The sequence below is a fragment of the Cervus canadensis genome, chromosome 8 (genome assembly GCF_019320065.1).
Source record: "Cervus canadensis isolate Bull #8, Minnesota chromosome 8, ASM1932006v1, whole genome shotgun sequence".
Classification (NCBI taxonomy): domain Eukaryota; kingdom Metazoa; phylum Chordata; class Mammalia; order Artiodactyla; family Cervidae; genus Cervus; species Cervus canadensis.
This window is the reverse complement of record NC_057393.1, coordinates 550,547-563,556: the sequence shown is the minus strand read 5'-3', so window position 1 is coordinate 563,556 and position 13,010 is coordinate 550,547. Positions and strand designations below refer to the sequence as shown.

The 13,010-nt window shown below is 58.3% G+C and overlaps 1 protein-coding gene across 1 annotated transcript; it reads left to right on the top strand.

The window, feature by feature from the left end:
* Positions 1-3,052: 3,052 nt before the first annotated feature.
* Positions 3,053-6,670, top strand: PRAP1 (proline rich acidic protein 1). Its single transcript, XM_043477009.1, has 5 exons — positions 3,053-3,179; positions 4,994-5,060; positions 5,700-5,749; positions 6,216-6,316; positions 6,420-6,670. Exons 1-5 carry the CDS (start codon positions 3,172-3,174, stop codon positions 6,629-6,631), a joined length of 438 nt encoding a protein of 145 aa, XP_043332944.1. The 5' UTR covers positions 3,053-3,171; the 3' UTR covers positions 6,632-6,670.
* The last annotated feature ends 6,340 nt before the right edge of the window (positions 6,671-13,010 follow it).

Sequence of the window (13,010 nt, the reverse complement as noted above, 5' to 3'; positions counted from 1 at the left end):
CTACCGCACAATTGCACTCATCTCACATGCTAGCAAAGTAATGCTCAAAATTCTCCAAGCTAGGCTTCAACAGTACATGAACCAAGAATTTCCATATTTACAATGGATTTAGAAAAGGCAGAGGATCCAGAGATCAAATTGCCAACATCCACTGGATCATAGAAAAAGCAAGAGAGTTCCAGAAAGACATCGACTTCTGCTTTACTGACTATGCCAAAGTCTTTGACTGTGTGGATCACAACCAACTGTGGAAAATTCTTCAAGAGGCGGGACTACCAGACCACCTTACCTGCCTCCTAGGAAATCTGTATGCAGGTCAAGAAGCAACAGTTAGAACTGGACAAGGAAAAACGGGCTGGTTCCAAATTGGAAAAGGAGTACGTCAAGGCTGTATTGTCACCCTGATTATGTAACTTCTATGCAGAGCACATCATGTGAAATGCCAGGCTGGATGAAGCACGAGCTGGAACAAGATTGCTGAGAGAAAAACCCTCAGATATGCAGATGACACCATCTTTATGGCAGAAATCTAAGAGGAACTAAAGAGCCTTTTGATGAAGATGAAAGAGGAGAGTGAAAAAGCTGGCTTAAAACTCAACATTCAAAAAACAAAGATCATGACATCCTGTCCCATCACTTCATGGCAAATAGTTGGGTAAAAAGTGGAAACGGTGACAAACTTCATTATCTTCGGCTCCAAAATCACTGCAGATGGTGACAGCAGCCATGAAATTAAAAGATGCTTGCTACTTGGAAGAAAAGCTATGACAAACCTAGATAGAGTATTAAAAAGCAGAGACATCACTTTGCTGATGAAGGTCCATTAGTCAAAGCTATGTTTTTTCCAGTAGTCATGCACAGATATGAGAGTTGGCCCATAAAGAAGGCTGAGTGCAAAAGAAGTGATGCTTTTGAACTGTGATGTTGGAGAAGACTCTTGAGAGTCCTTTGGACTGCAAGGGGATGAAACCCGTCAATCCTAAAGGAAATCAGTCCTGAATATTCATTGGAAGGACTGATGCTGAAGCTGAAGCTCCAATACTTTGGCCACCTGATTTGAAGAGCCAACTCTTTGGAAAAGACCCTGATGCCGGGGAAGATTGAAGGCAGGAGGAGAAGGGGACGAGAGAGGATGAGATGGTTGGATGGCATTACTGACTCAACGGACATGAGTGTGAGGAAACTCCCAAGAGGTAGTGAAGGACAAGGAAGCCTGGCGTGCTGAGGTCCACGGGTGTTGTGAAGAGTCAGAGAGGACTGAGTGACAGAACAGCAGGCAAGGGTGGGGACACAGCCCTCAGATCCACGAAGACCGACTCAGAGAAGCCTCCGACCTACTTGGTCTTTGAGTTAGGGGATTTTTTAAAAAAGGGCACAAAGAAAAAGGCTGGGATTAATCATCCTTTTGTGACATTTGGAATCTAGTTTCAGGAATCATGATGTCTCTGGTTTACACTCTCAGGCCAGGTGGCCCATGGCTCCGGGATCTGTGAGTTCACTGTGCCCTGGCGAAACAACCTGAGTGGGTGGTTAATCTCTGACAGCAATTTAAGTCCATTAACACTGTTATGAACAGTAGCAGCCAGTCACCTGATTCTGATTAATTAGTGTTCGGCGAGCACAGGTTGAGGTCAGAGGGAACAAGAAAGGGATAAAGTTTGGGGTGGAGAGATTAATCATGAACTCAGGGAACTCAGTTTTAGGGGGACTCAGTGTCACTACTAGGAATAACTCTCTAATTAAGTTGATTGTTGGGGCAGGGCTACCTTTGTAAGCGCTGCTAATAGTTGACTATCTTTTTGCCTTTTTACACAGTTCATGGGGTTCTCACAGCAAGAATACTGGAGTGGTTTGCCATTCCCTCCTTGGGCAGCAGAGGATGAGGTGGTTGGATGGCATCACTGATTCAATGGACCTGAGCTTGGGCAAACTCTGGGAGATGGTGAGGGACAGGGAGGCCTGGCATGCTGTAGCCTGTGGGGTTGCGAAGAGTCAGACATGACTTGGTGAGTGAACAATAACAATAGTCATCATGTTGCCATTAACGGAAGAAATGTTTATGCCCTGGGCTAACGTTACGGTTCAGCTGTGAGTACTTCAGGTTTTCCCTGGTGGCTCAGCCAGTAAAGAACCAGCCTGCAATGCAGGAGACCCAGGGTCTCCTGGGTCCTGGGTCAGGAAGATCCCCTGGAGAAGGGAACCGCAACCCACTCCAGTATTCTTGCCTGGGAAATCCCATGGACAGAGGAGCCTGGTGGGCTGCAGTCCATGGGGTCGCAGAGTCGGACCTGACTGAGCGTGCACACAAAGCATCCTTTCATGTGAGGTGAGGCCATGAGCAGCTCTAAGGGCCAAAGCCCGCCTGCACCATCACAGCATCTGGGTGAGGACAGCTAAGGTGTGGTGTGGCCCACGGAGGAGCAGTGATGAGCGGGCAGAGCTATTATGACTGCTCTTCATTCGGCGGACGAAAGGCCTGGATCTGCTCTGCGGCTTGAAGGCTTGAGAGTTGACTGCTGCGGCTACAGGAACCGTAGAGCCTGCATGGGGACGTCTACACGTGCAGTCAGAGGTGTAACCTGTAGAGGAGTGTTTTTACTGGTAAAGCTCTCATGTGTGATAACTGTATGACAATATTGGATAGAGTCAGATGTTGCTTGGGTTGAGTATTGGATTATTAAAGAGTTTCGTGAACTCGTGACATTTCAGAGGAGTCCAGCAGCTGTGGCTGAGGGCCCAGTGGGAGGGGCGGGCTGGGATGCCCTCTGGCTTCCAGCCACAGTTGGCCCAGCTTGGGGTCCGAACCCCCTGGTGGCAAGGCCTGCAGCATCAGAACACAGGTGGGTGGGGTGCAGGCAGTGCGGATCCCAGCGTGTGGAGAGATGGGGCAGCAGGGCTGAGCCAGGTCTTGGGAGCGGGCTGAGAGCCGCTCCTGGGGAGGGTCATGGGTGTGACCGACGGGTGGAGGGGGACCCAGTCACCTTGTCAGCACAGCCAGGATCCCTGGCCCCTGACCTGTGTCCAGACACGCCCACACGGGGGCCATAAAACCTGGAGAGGCGAGGGCGGGAGGAGCAGGACCAGGCGTCTGGACACCTGGGCTGCCGGCTACCTGGGTCTGAAACTGTGGGCCCCCGCAAGCACCCTCTGCACCAGGAAGGCGACCCTGACATGAGACGGTAATGCGCAGCACCCTTAAACCCGGGTAGCCCCTCAAACACCCCGTCTTATCACAGCTTTGCTGGGCGGTCTCTTGGCTCCGGAGCCCCAGTGTAGGGACCAGGCCCGGGGCACCTGTGCCCACAGCCCAGCTTGGTTCTGGCGCTGGCTCCTCCCAGGTGTTCCGGGCCTGGGGACAGAGCTCTCCCTCCTGAGTCCCCCGGAACGGTCATTGTCCCCAGGGCTCCATCTCCAAAGGCCACCTCTGTGGCTCGGGAGAGAGAGCCCCTGTCTCTTGGGGTGCCTTGGCCCTGAGGAGAAGCACCGGAGAGGCCCTGGAAGCAGGTGGGAGACACCAGGGTCAGAGGAGGCAGCTCTATGACAAAAGGGAAACGGGTCAAGACGATGAGGTAGGGCTGGAGGCCCGGGGGGCCCTGGGGGTGGGGGAAGCTGGAACCCAAGGGGTCGTCACCCTGGGAGCTGGGGTTGAGGGGGGGAAGTCCTGCGGCTCCTGCTGGGCGCCACCCCTCCTCACGTCCGAGCTCCCCTGGCCCTCCTGTCCTGGCGGCTCTTCCAGGCACCCCAGCTTGGACACGAGGTGGGCCCATCAGTGACATGGGGGCCTCCTGGTGTTCAGAGCCTCTGCCTAGGGCTCGGTGCCCAGATCAGGCCAGGGCCCTGCAGTCCAGGGCAGGTGCCTGCCCTTTGCCCCCGTGGTGTGCATGGAAACCCCATGAGTCACCTGAAGGGGTAAAGGTCTCCGTGGGGCTGGAGGCGAAGCTGGGGTATCGGCAGGAAGCCTTGGCCCCTCCCCCCAAACATGGCCCCCAGGCCCTCCCCAGGAGCGAGTGCTCCCTACACAGGGACAGCTGAGCCAAGCCTGGCGGGTGAGACGGTCTGTTTATTCAAGCGAAACCCCAGTGGAGTCGGGCAGCATCCAGTCAGCAGACAGAAGGAGCCCGAGCGGCACAGAAGGGAGGCTGTGCTGGGCAGCGGCCCGAGCCGGGACACGCGGCAGCTGCGGGCGGCCGGCGCGGCGGGCTGCTCTCCACCAGGGCCTGGAAGGCAGGGGCTGCAGGCCGCCGCCCCCGCGGTGCCGGGCGATCCTGGACTGTCTGCTTCAGATTCTGTCCCGGGAGGGCCCAGACCGCAGTGAGGTCTCAGTTCAGGGCCGGAAACGACTGAAGCGGCTTAATAAGCGCACGCGCAGCGGCAGCCGCTCCCCAGGGGCCTGGTGTCCTGTGGTTTAATAACCGAGACACCAGGGCACGCGCACAGCACACACCTGCACACGTGTGCACCCTCACACGCCTCACGCCCCTGCCGTCAGCCCCGGCCCCGAGTCCTCGGGTCACCTCGTGTCCCCCGCGTCCCCCTCACCTAGTCTTGGCCACGCCCCCCAGAAGCCCTGCTCGGGCTTGGTCTTTGGCCTCAAGGTCAGGCTGCAGGTGTCCATGCAGAGCACCCCATCTGTCCTGCCCACGTCGGGGGCAGAGGGAAGTGCCGTCTGCCTCTGAGGAGCCACAGGGTGTAGCCTCGGAGTGCTGTGGGCCCCTCACCCACCCCTCAGCCCCAGGCCCCGAGCACACAGCCGACAGAGATTCCGGAGCCGCAGGCAAGGCCGCAGGAAACCGGGGCCTGCAGGGTGGGGATCAGGTGTGGGCCTGGCCTGCGTGTCCTGATCTGCGACGCGGGGGACAGTGAACTAGCTGTGGACCTGAGCAGGACCCGCCCCTGGCTCCCCTAGTTGAACCACTGCCGGCCAGGCCAGGCGTCCTGCCTGGAGGTGGAGGGGCAGGAGTGGCCTGCCTCTCACCCTCCCCTCTGCCCCCAGGCTCCTGCTGCTCACGGGCCTGGTGGCTGTGTTGCTGCTGGAGGCAGGCTCAGCCCGGACCCACCAGGTACGTGTGGGCTCCTCACCCAGCCGCCCCCCGGGGCTGGAAAGGCACCAGCGGATGCGACCGCAGGGCCTGTGGGCACTGGGGCCCTCAGCAGGGTCTGCGGGACAAGTCTCGATGACCCCAGGTGAGCCGGGTGGAGGAGGGGGCCTGGTGAGGCTCGCCTGTGCTGAGAAGCCTGGGACCCCTCCGTGTGCAGGGCTGCCCAGGGGGCCACGACTGCTGGGACCGTGTCCTTCCCCAGCCCCGGGTCCAGGCCGCCCCGCCCTACAGCCTGGGAGTGCTCAGGTCAAGGGGGAGACACAGGCGGACGGGCACAGCGTCCCGCAGCTGCTGGGCCCGGTCACCGCAGTGGGTCGCCGTCCCACCTGCTGCCCTGTCCCCGTCGGCCCTACAGGAAGGACAGGCAGAGGAACCAGCCCTGTCCTCAGGCCGCCAGCTGGGGTGGGTGGAGCAGGTGCAGCCCCGTGCTGTCCCCAAGTCTCCCCAGAAACCACAAGGCCTCCAGCCAGAGACGTGGGGCAGGACGGAGCCAGCAGTGCCGCCAGGGGCCTCAGTGTGGCCCCTCCCAGCCGCCCGCCCCGCCCCCCCCCACACCCCGGAGCGCTGCGCTGAGCCTCACCTGCGGCCTCCCTCTCCCAGGTCCACGTCCAGACCAAAGGCAAAGTCGGGGCTGAGCAGGACACAGTGGAGTGAGTGCCCCTGGCAGTCCTTCCCGCCCCCCGGGGACCTTGGTGGTGGGGGGTCGTGTCCAGCTTTGGGGAGGGGAGGTACGGGAGCCCCTGAGAGCTGACTGACCAAGCAGAGCAGAGCGCGGGCCTGGGGGGTTCAGCGGCCCCCTGCCGCCCCACCCAGAGGATCGGGCCCCTCAGCCCGCCCGGGGCTCTGGCACCCACTAGGCTGGCTCCCGCTGGGGGGCAGCAGGCAGACAGCTGCACGGGCCGGGCGGCCAGGCCAGCGGATGCGGCCCCGTCTGCAGCCCCGGGCTCCGCTGACCTCTGCCCTGGCCAGGCCCCTGGAGCCTCCTCCAGGCCTCGCCAGCAGGGCCTCCTTGGGCCCACACACAGGAGGGATGTGGCGGGGACCCTGGCTCGGGGATCTGGGCCAGGGCCGGGCCTCCTGCTGCGCATGGGACGTGAACAGCGCTCTGAATCACAGGGCCTGGGATGCCCACGCGGTCGAGTCTCCGGAGAAGGACAACCAGCTCATCTGGCTGCTCATGGCGCCCAAGCTCATGGCCACCAGCGAGGAGCAGCAAGGTGGGGGTGGGCAGTGCCCGCTGGGCTGGGGGGCATGGGGTCGGCTTGGACGATGACACCTCGGGAGGGAGGCTGAGGCCACAGCCGCTCTGTCCGTCCCCAGGTGCCAAAGCCCCGGCAGAGACCGAGGATGCCCTGGGCCGCGTCCTGGGCCCGAGGGAGGGTCCTGAGCCTGACCGGGACAGCCTGTTCCATGACGGGCCCGAGGAGGCCCTGGAGGAGGCGAGGCCCTGGGCTCGGGTGCTGCCCCCTCGCCAGGTGCTTCACGGACCTGAGGAGGACCGAGACCACATCTACCACCCCAGGGAGCCCTGACCCCGCCCCGGCCGGAGAAAAATAAAGCCTGCAGAGGTGGCAGCGTCTCTTCAAGAATAGTGATTGTGGGCTGCCCGCTGTCTGGGAGAAGGGGGCTGCAGGCTGGCCCCACACATGCAGGGTCCCTGCAGCACAAGCTGAGCCCAGGCCCCCGCCCAGAGCCCTGGCACCTGGCAGCAGCTGCTCCCCCCGGCCTCCCGGGTGCTGGGATGGGCGGGGATGGAGCGGGATCGGAGAGCGAGAAGACTGGGAGGAGGGGACCCGGCACTGCTGGTCAGGGGACGGGCACAAGCAGACAGTGCATGGGCGAGTGGGGCAGACGGGCCCAGGCCCTGTGTCCCGCGGGTCGGCAGGCCCGCCGTCGGTCGCGGGTGCAGGTCACTGGAGCGCTGCGTGCCGTCTGCGTGCAGGTGCAGAGGGCTTTCCCTGGGGCCCGGGGTGTAGAGGGACACGCTTGGTGCCTGAGCCCTCCCCACGGCTGGACGGAGCCCGCTCGGGGTTGAGACACAATGAGATGCCCAGCGGGGACCTCATGTGCCCTAGAGCCAGTATGTCACCCCCCAGTTTCAAGCTCCTCAAGGACTCAAATAGTAGCCTCACCCCAAGATGCACAGCTCAGCAGCGTACAAGCCTCCCAGCCCAACAGGGGCTCTCGCACCCAGGCACCGATGAGGTAACCAAGGCCTGGCAGTGACCTGCTCACAGTGAAAGAAAGCGAAAGTCGTTCAGTCACGTCTGACTCTTTGCAACCCCATGGACTGTCCATGGGATCCTCCAGGCCAGAATACTGGAGTGGGTAGCCTTTCCTTTCTCCAGGGGATCTTCCCGACCCAGAAATCAAACTCAGATCTCCTGATTTGGAGGCGGATTCTTTACCAACTGAGCTATTAGGAAAGACCTGCTCAAGGTCCGGTCCTAACTGGGGCAGAGCAGTCCCGGTCTCCCCACCAGGCACCTCACCACCTCACTAAGTACCGGGGCAGTGCCGACTCAGTCCCCTGCTCCTGCCCCAGAATCGCCCAGGTCTCAGGCTGTACTGAACCTCACACAGCCCCCATGAGGGCTCATGGCTCCTCCAGATCACCCTGTCAGCGAGGGGACAGCCACCCGAGTGAGAGTACAGGCCATCAGGCACCACTGTCCTGAGGAGGGCAGACCCAGGTCCACGCTGGGCATGGCCTTGGGCAGCCCAGGGGGGTGTTTGTGGCCAAAGCTGCCTCCAGCCCCACTGGAGCCTGGTCATCTTGGGCCGTTCCTGCACCAAAGGCCCAGCTGGAGAGGCAGCGGGCACCAGGGGGCCTCAGGGTGAGCAGGGGACACTGGTGGAGGCCACGGGCTGCTCAGCCCCCTGACTGAGATCCTGGGGAGGTCTGTTACCTGAAACAGCCGTGGCCCCTTCTGGTCCTTCATGGCAGACAGGGTGGAGGGGGTTAGGGGAGGCCTGCCTGGCTAGTTCCCCCTGCAACCCCCTAAACTCCCAGGGGCATTCGCACTGCTCAGCGCCCGAGGGCGCCGAGTCCTCTGGCCCCGAGCACGGTCCCCTCCCTCTGCCCCCATCACCAGGCAACGCGTCTGCAGTGACCGCTGGTGGGGGAGGCACCTAGACAGGGAGGGGACGACGGAGGCCACCCTCCGGGAGCCACGGCCTTCTGCCCTGATGCACGGCCCTGGGCACAGGCTCTTAGCCAGGCGGTGCCCACCGACCCTCACCGCCACACGCCTGAGCTGCCCCGAGTGGACCGGCTGTGACCCTTCCTCCCACGGCTGGAAAGGGTGGTCTGTGCTCTTCCCCGACTCTGAGCTTTTGGTTGAACCCAAGAGTGGAAGTGACAATCGGATTCAAGGGATTAGATCTGATAGACGGAGAGCCTGAAGAGCTATGAACAGAGGTTCGTGACATTGTACAGGAGGCGGTGACCAAAACCATCCCCAAGAAAAAGAAATGCAAAAGGGCAAAATGATTGTCAGAGGAGGCCTTACAAATAGCCAAGAAAAGAAAAGAAGCTAAAGGCAAAGGAGAAAAGAAACATCTGAATGCAGAGTCCCAAAGAATAGCAAGGAGAGATAAGAAAGATTTCCTCAGTGATCAATCCAAAGAAATATAAGAAAAAATAGAATGGGAAAGACTAGAGATCTCTTCAAGAAAATTAGAGATACCAAGGGAATATTTCATGCAAAGATGGACACAATAATGGACAGAAATGGTATGGACCTAACAGAAGTAGAAGATATTAAGAGGTAGCAAGAATACACAGAAAACTGTACAAAATAGATCTTCATGACCCAGATAATCATGATGATGTGATCACTTACCTAGAGCCAGACATCCTGGAGTGTGAAGTCAGTTGGGCCTTAGGAAGCATCACTACGAACAAAGCTAGTGGAGGTGATGCAATTCCAGTTGAGCTATTTCAAATCCTAAAAGATGATGCTGTGAAAGTGCTGCACTCAATATGCCAGCAAATTTGGAAAACTCAGCAGTGGCCACAGGACTGGAAAAGGTCAGTTTTCATTCCAATCCCAAAGAAAGGCAATGCCAGAGAATGCTCAAACTACTGAACAATTGCACTCACTTCTCATGCTAGCAAGGGTCATGCTCAAAAATTCTCCAAGCTAGGCTTCAACAGTATATGAACTGAGAACTTCCAATGTACAAGTTGGATTTTGCAAAAGGCAGAGGAACCAGAGATCAAATTGCCAACATCTGTTGGATCATAGAAAAAACAAGATTCAAGAAAAACATCTACTTCTGCTTCATTGACTATGCTAAAGCCATTGACTGTGGATCACAACCGTGGAAAATTCTTAAAGAGATGGGAATACCAGACCACCTTACCTGCCTCCTGAGAAATCTGTATGCAGGTCAGGAAGCAACAGTTAGCAGGGTCGGGCCTGGTTAGTACTTGGATGGGAGGAAGCAACAGTTAGAACTGGACATGGAACAACAGACTGGCTCAAAATTGGGAAATGAGTACATCAAGGCTGTATATGGTTACCTTGCTTATTTAACTTATATGCAGAGTATATCATGCGAAATGCTGGGCTGGATGAAGCACAAGCTAGAATCAAGACCGCTGGGACAAATATCAATAATTGCAGATAGGCAGATGACACCACCCTTATGGCAGAAAGTGAAGAGGAACTAGAGAGCCTCTCGACGAAAGTGAAAGAGGAGAGTGAAAAAGCTGGCTTAAAACTCAACATTCAAAAAACTACAATCATGACATTCAGTCCCATCACTTCATGGCAAATAGGGAAACAGTGGAAACAGTGGCAGACTTTATTTTTCGGGGGCTCCAAAATCACTGCAGGTGGTGACTGCAACCATGAAATTAAAAGACACTTGGTCCTTGGAAGAAAAGCTATGACCAACCTAGAGAGCATATTAAAAAGCAGAGACATTACTTTGCCAAAAGAAGTCTGTCTAGTCAAAGCTATGGTTTTTCCAGTAGTCATGTATGGATGTGAGAGTTGGAACATAAAGAAGGCTGAGTGCTGAAGAATTGATGCTTTTAAACTGTGGTGCTGGAGAAGACTGTTCAGAGTCCCTTTAACTGCAAGTAGATGAAACCAGCCAATCCTAAAGGAAATGAGTCCTGAATATTCATTGGAAGGACTGATGCTGAAGCTTGAAGATCCCATACTTTGGCCACCTGATTCAAAGAACTGACTCATTAGAAAAGACCCTGATGCTGGGCAAGATGGAAGGAAGGAGGAGAAGGGGACGACAGAGGATGAGATGCTTGGATGGCATCACCAACTCAATGGATGTGAATCTGAGGAAGCTCCAGATGGTGAAGGACAGGGAAGCCTGGCGTGCCGCAGTCCATGGGGTTGCAAAGAGTTGGACACAACTGAGTGACTGAAGAAGAACCTTCTGGTGGGCACAGGGGATCCCCAGCAAGAGCTTGGACTAAGTGAAAATGCTGTGATTTGTCATCAGAAACATGTTTGGCCCTCATCCCTGATCCTGGCATGGAGGTCCTAAAAGCCTTGGGACTTCCTGTGATGAATGTGATCCTTCACTGTGTGAATGAGGTGACTCTGGGAAGGTCCCTAAGGATGGGACCAGTTGCCAGAGAACCCACCAGGAATTGAGGGTTGGAACTTCCAGCCCCACACCCAGTCCGGGGGGAGGGGAGGAGGCTGGGGGTTGGATCAATTGCCAGTGGCCAGTGCATGAACCCTCAGGCTGGTCTAGGGCGCGCTGGGGTTGCTGAGCGTGTGCAAAGGTGGGGAGAGTGGTGCCCGGGGGCAGGGATGACCCCCCAGGACCTCCCCACCTGGCGGTTCCCGAGTCCTGTCCTTTTAGGGTAAATGGTGATTCAGGGAGTGGTTGTTTCCCCGAGTTCTGTGAGCTGCTCCAGGAAATTAATCAAGCCTGAGGAGGGGTTGTAGGGGCCCCGAATCTACAGCCAGCCAGCCAGAAGCACTTGGGACTGACATCTGGAGAAGGGCGTCGTCGGGGCAGTCCTGTGGGATCCGACGCATCCCCGGGCAGGCGGTGCCAGGAGCAAGCTGGAGAGCAGGTCATCCGCTGGGGCCACAGGGCTGCCTGGTGGGGGTGGGAGTGGGAGCCCACTCTCTCCCCCAGGGGAATTGGGGACCAGGATCATTAAAGGCTCTGGTCCAAAATGGGCAAGAGACTGACCATTCACGTCAGCAAAGACAAAAGACAGAAGGCCACACACACCTATGAGAAGATACTCAACAGCGTTAACCAGTAGGGAAGGAGAATTAAAGCTGGAGGCGACATCAGGACAGTCCTGCTAGAGAGGGATGAGGACCAGGGCTGCCACGCGTATCCCTGGGGCTGGGGAGGTCAAGTGGCTCAGCGGCCTGAAACAGTCTGGGGGCTTCTTACAAAGTCACACACGTGTGCCCTACGGCCAAGCCTTAAACAGAAGTGTTTACCCCAGAGCTCACATTCACAGCAAGCTTATCTGTAACAGCCAAGAGCTGGAAGCAACCCAGAGCCCCCCAAGAGGTGCCAGGGAGCCGTGGAACCCCGCTCAGCAGCAAAGAGGAATCATGGGCTCACACGGCAAGCACCCTACAGGAGCGTGCTGGGCACACGCGGCCTTCCTCGCAAGCACCCACACGAACGTGCTGGGCACACGCGGCCTTCCTCGCAAGCACCCTACAGGAGCGTGCTGGGCACACGCGGCCTTCCTCGCAAGCACCCTACACGAGCGTGCTGGGCACACGCGGCCTTCCTCGCAAGCACCCACACGAACGTGCTGGGCACACGCGGCCTTCCTCGCAAGCACCCACACGAGTGTGCTGGGCACACGCGGCCTTCCTCGCAAGCACCCTACACGAGCGTGCTGGGCACACGCGGCCTTCCTCGCAAGCACCCACACGAACGTGCTGGGCACACGCGGCCTTCCTCGCAAGCACCCTACAGGAGCGTGCTGGGCACACACGGCCTTCCTCGCGAACCAAATTCTGCAAAGTGCACACCGACCTGCGGGGTAGGGATGGGGGTGCTGATTCAACACCCAAACGAGCTTAACTGAACATGTTAAATGTGATCTGCTTACTGCCTGAGACTTCAACCTCAATAAAGCTGTTTCAAAAGAGGCCCTTCTTTGGCTAGAAGCGGCCGGCTGTGGGGTCAGATGTCTGAGATTAAGCCCCAGCAGTGGCGGGCCACAGCACGGTCCCTTCCCCAGGCTGAGTCCCAGACCTGCCCAGCGCGCCTGTTTGCCCTCCAGGTCCACCAGCCCCGGGTCCACACCACGGGAGGCTCCCCCGGGCCCTGGGGCTCCCCTGTCACCCCAGCTCCCGCACCCAGTCCTGTAGAGTCTGGAGGAGGAAGGAGGGAACCCTCAGGGAGGGACCCTGTGCAGCGGCCAGTGGGACCCCTGCCCACCGTAGTTTGAGACCCAGTTCGAGAACATACCAGGATGCCACCGCAGCCTCACGGGCCCCCTTCACCTGGGCGTGGGGCATCCCCCTGTCCTCTACCACCACCCCAGCCATTCCCAGATGCTCTCAGGCTTGTGTGTACACATTCAGTAGGTGCCTAACCACCGGAGAGGGAACACGGCAGTGCCTGTCCCCCAGCTGATGGTCTGGTCGGTCCCCAGAGCTTCCCGGCCAGCCCCTGACATCTTCCCTCCTGCCTTTGGGGCTGAAGGAACAGCCCCAGCCCCCTCTTCAAGGACCACCTCAGTGCTTGCAGCCGGGTGGGGCTCGCGCAAGCCCACACCCTACTCAGGGCTGCCCGGGCAGCTGACGCATCCCCTCCACCTGCCCTGTGCTGCATCACCAAGGACCCCCACCCAGACCCCCAGGGCCCTGCCCAGGCCCCCTGTGTGCTCTCCCCTCACGGGTCTCTCTCTACCTGTGTGCACTCTTGTTCCACATCCAGGGA

Bases quoted from the DNA above. Each gene is read 5' to 3' on its own strand.
- PRAP1 (XM_043477009.1), top strand. The intron at 5,061-5,699 runs GTACGTGTGGGC...TCCCTCTCCCAG, and splicing joins GCTCAGCCCGGACCCACCAG to GTCCACGTCCAGACCAAAGG. The intron at 5,750-6,215 runs GTGAGTGCCCCT...TCTGAATCACAG, and splicing joins GCTGAGCAGGACACAGTGGA to GGCCTGGGATGCCCACGCGG.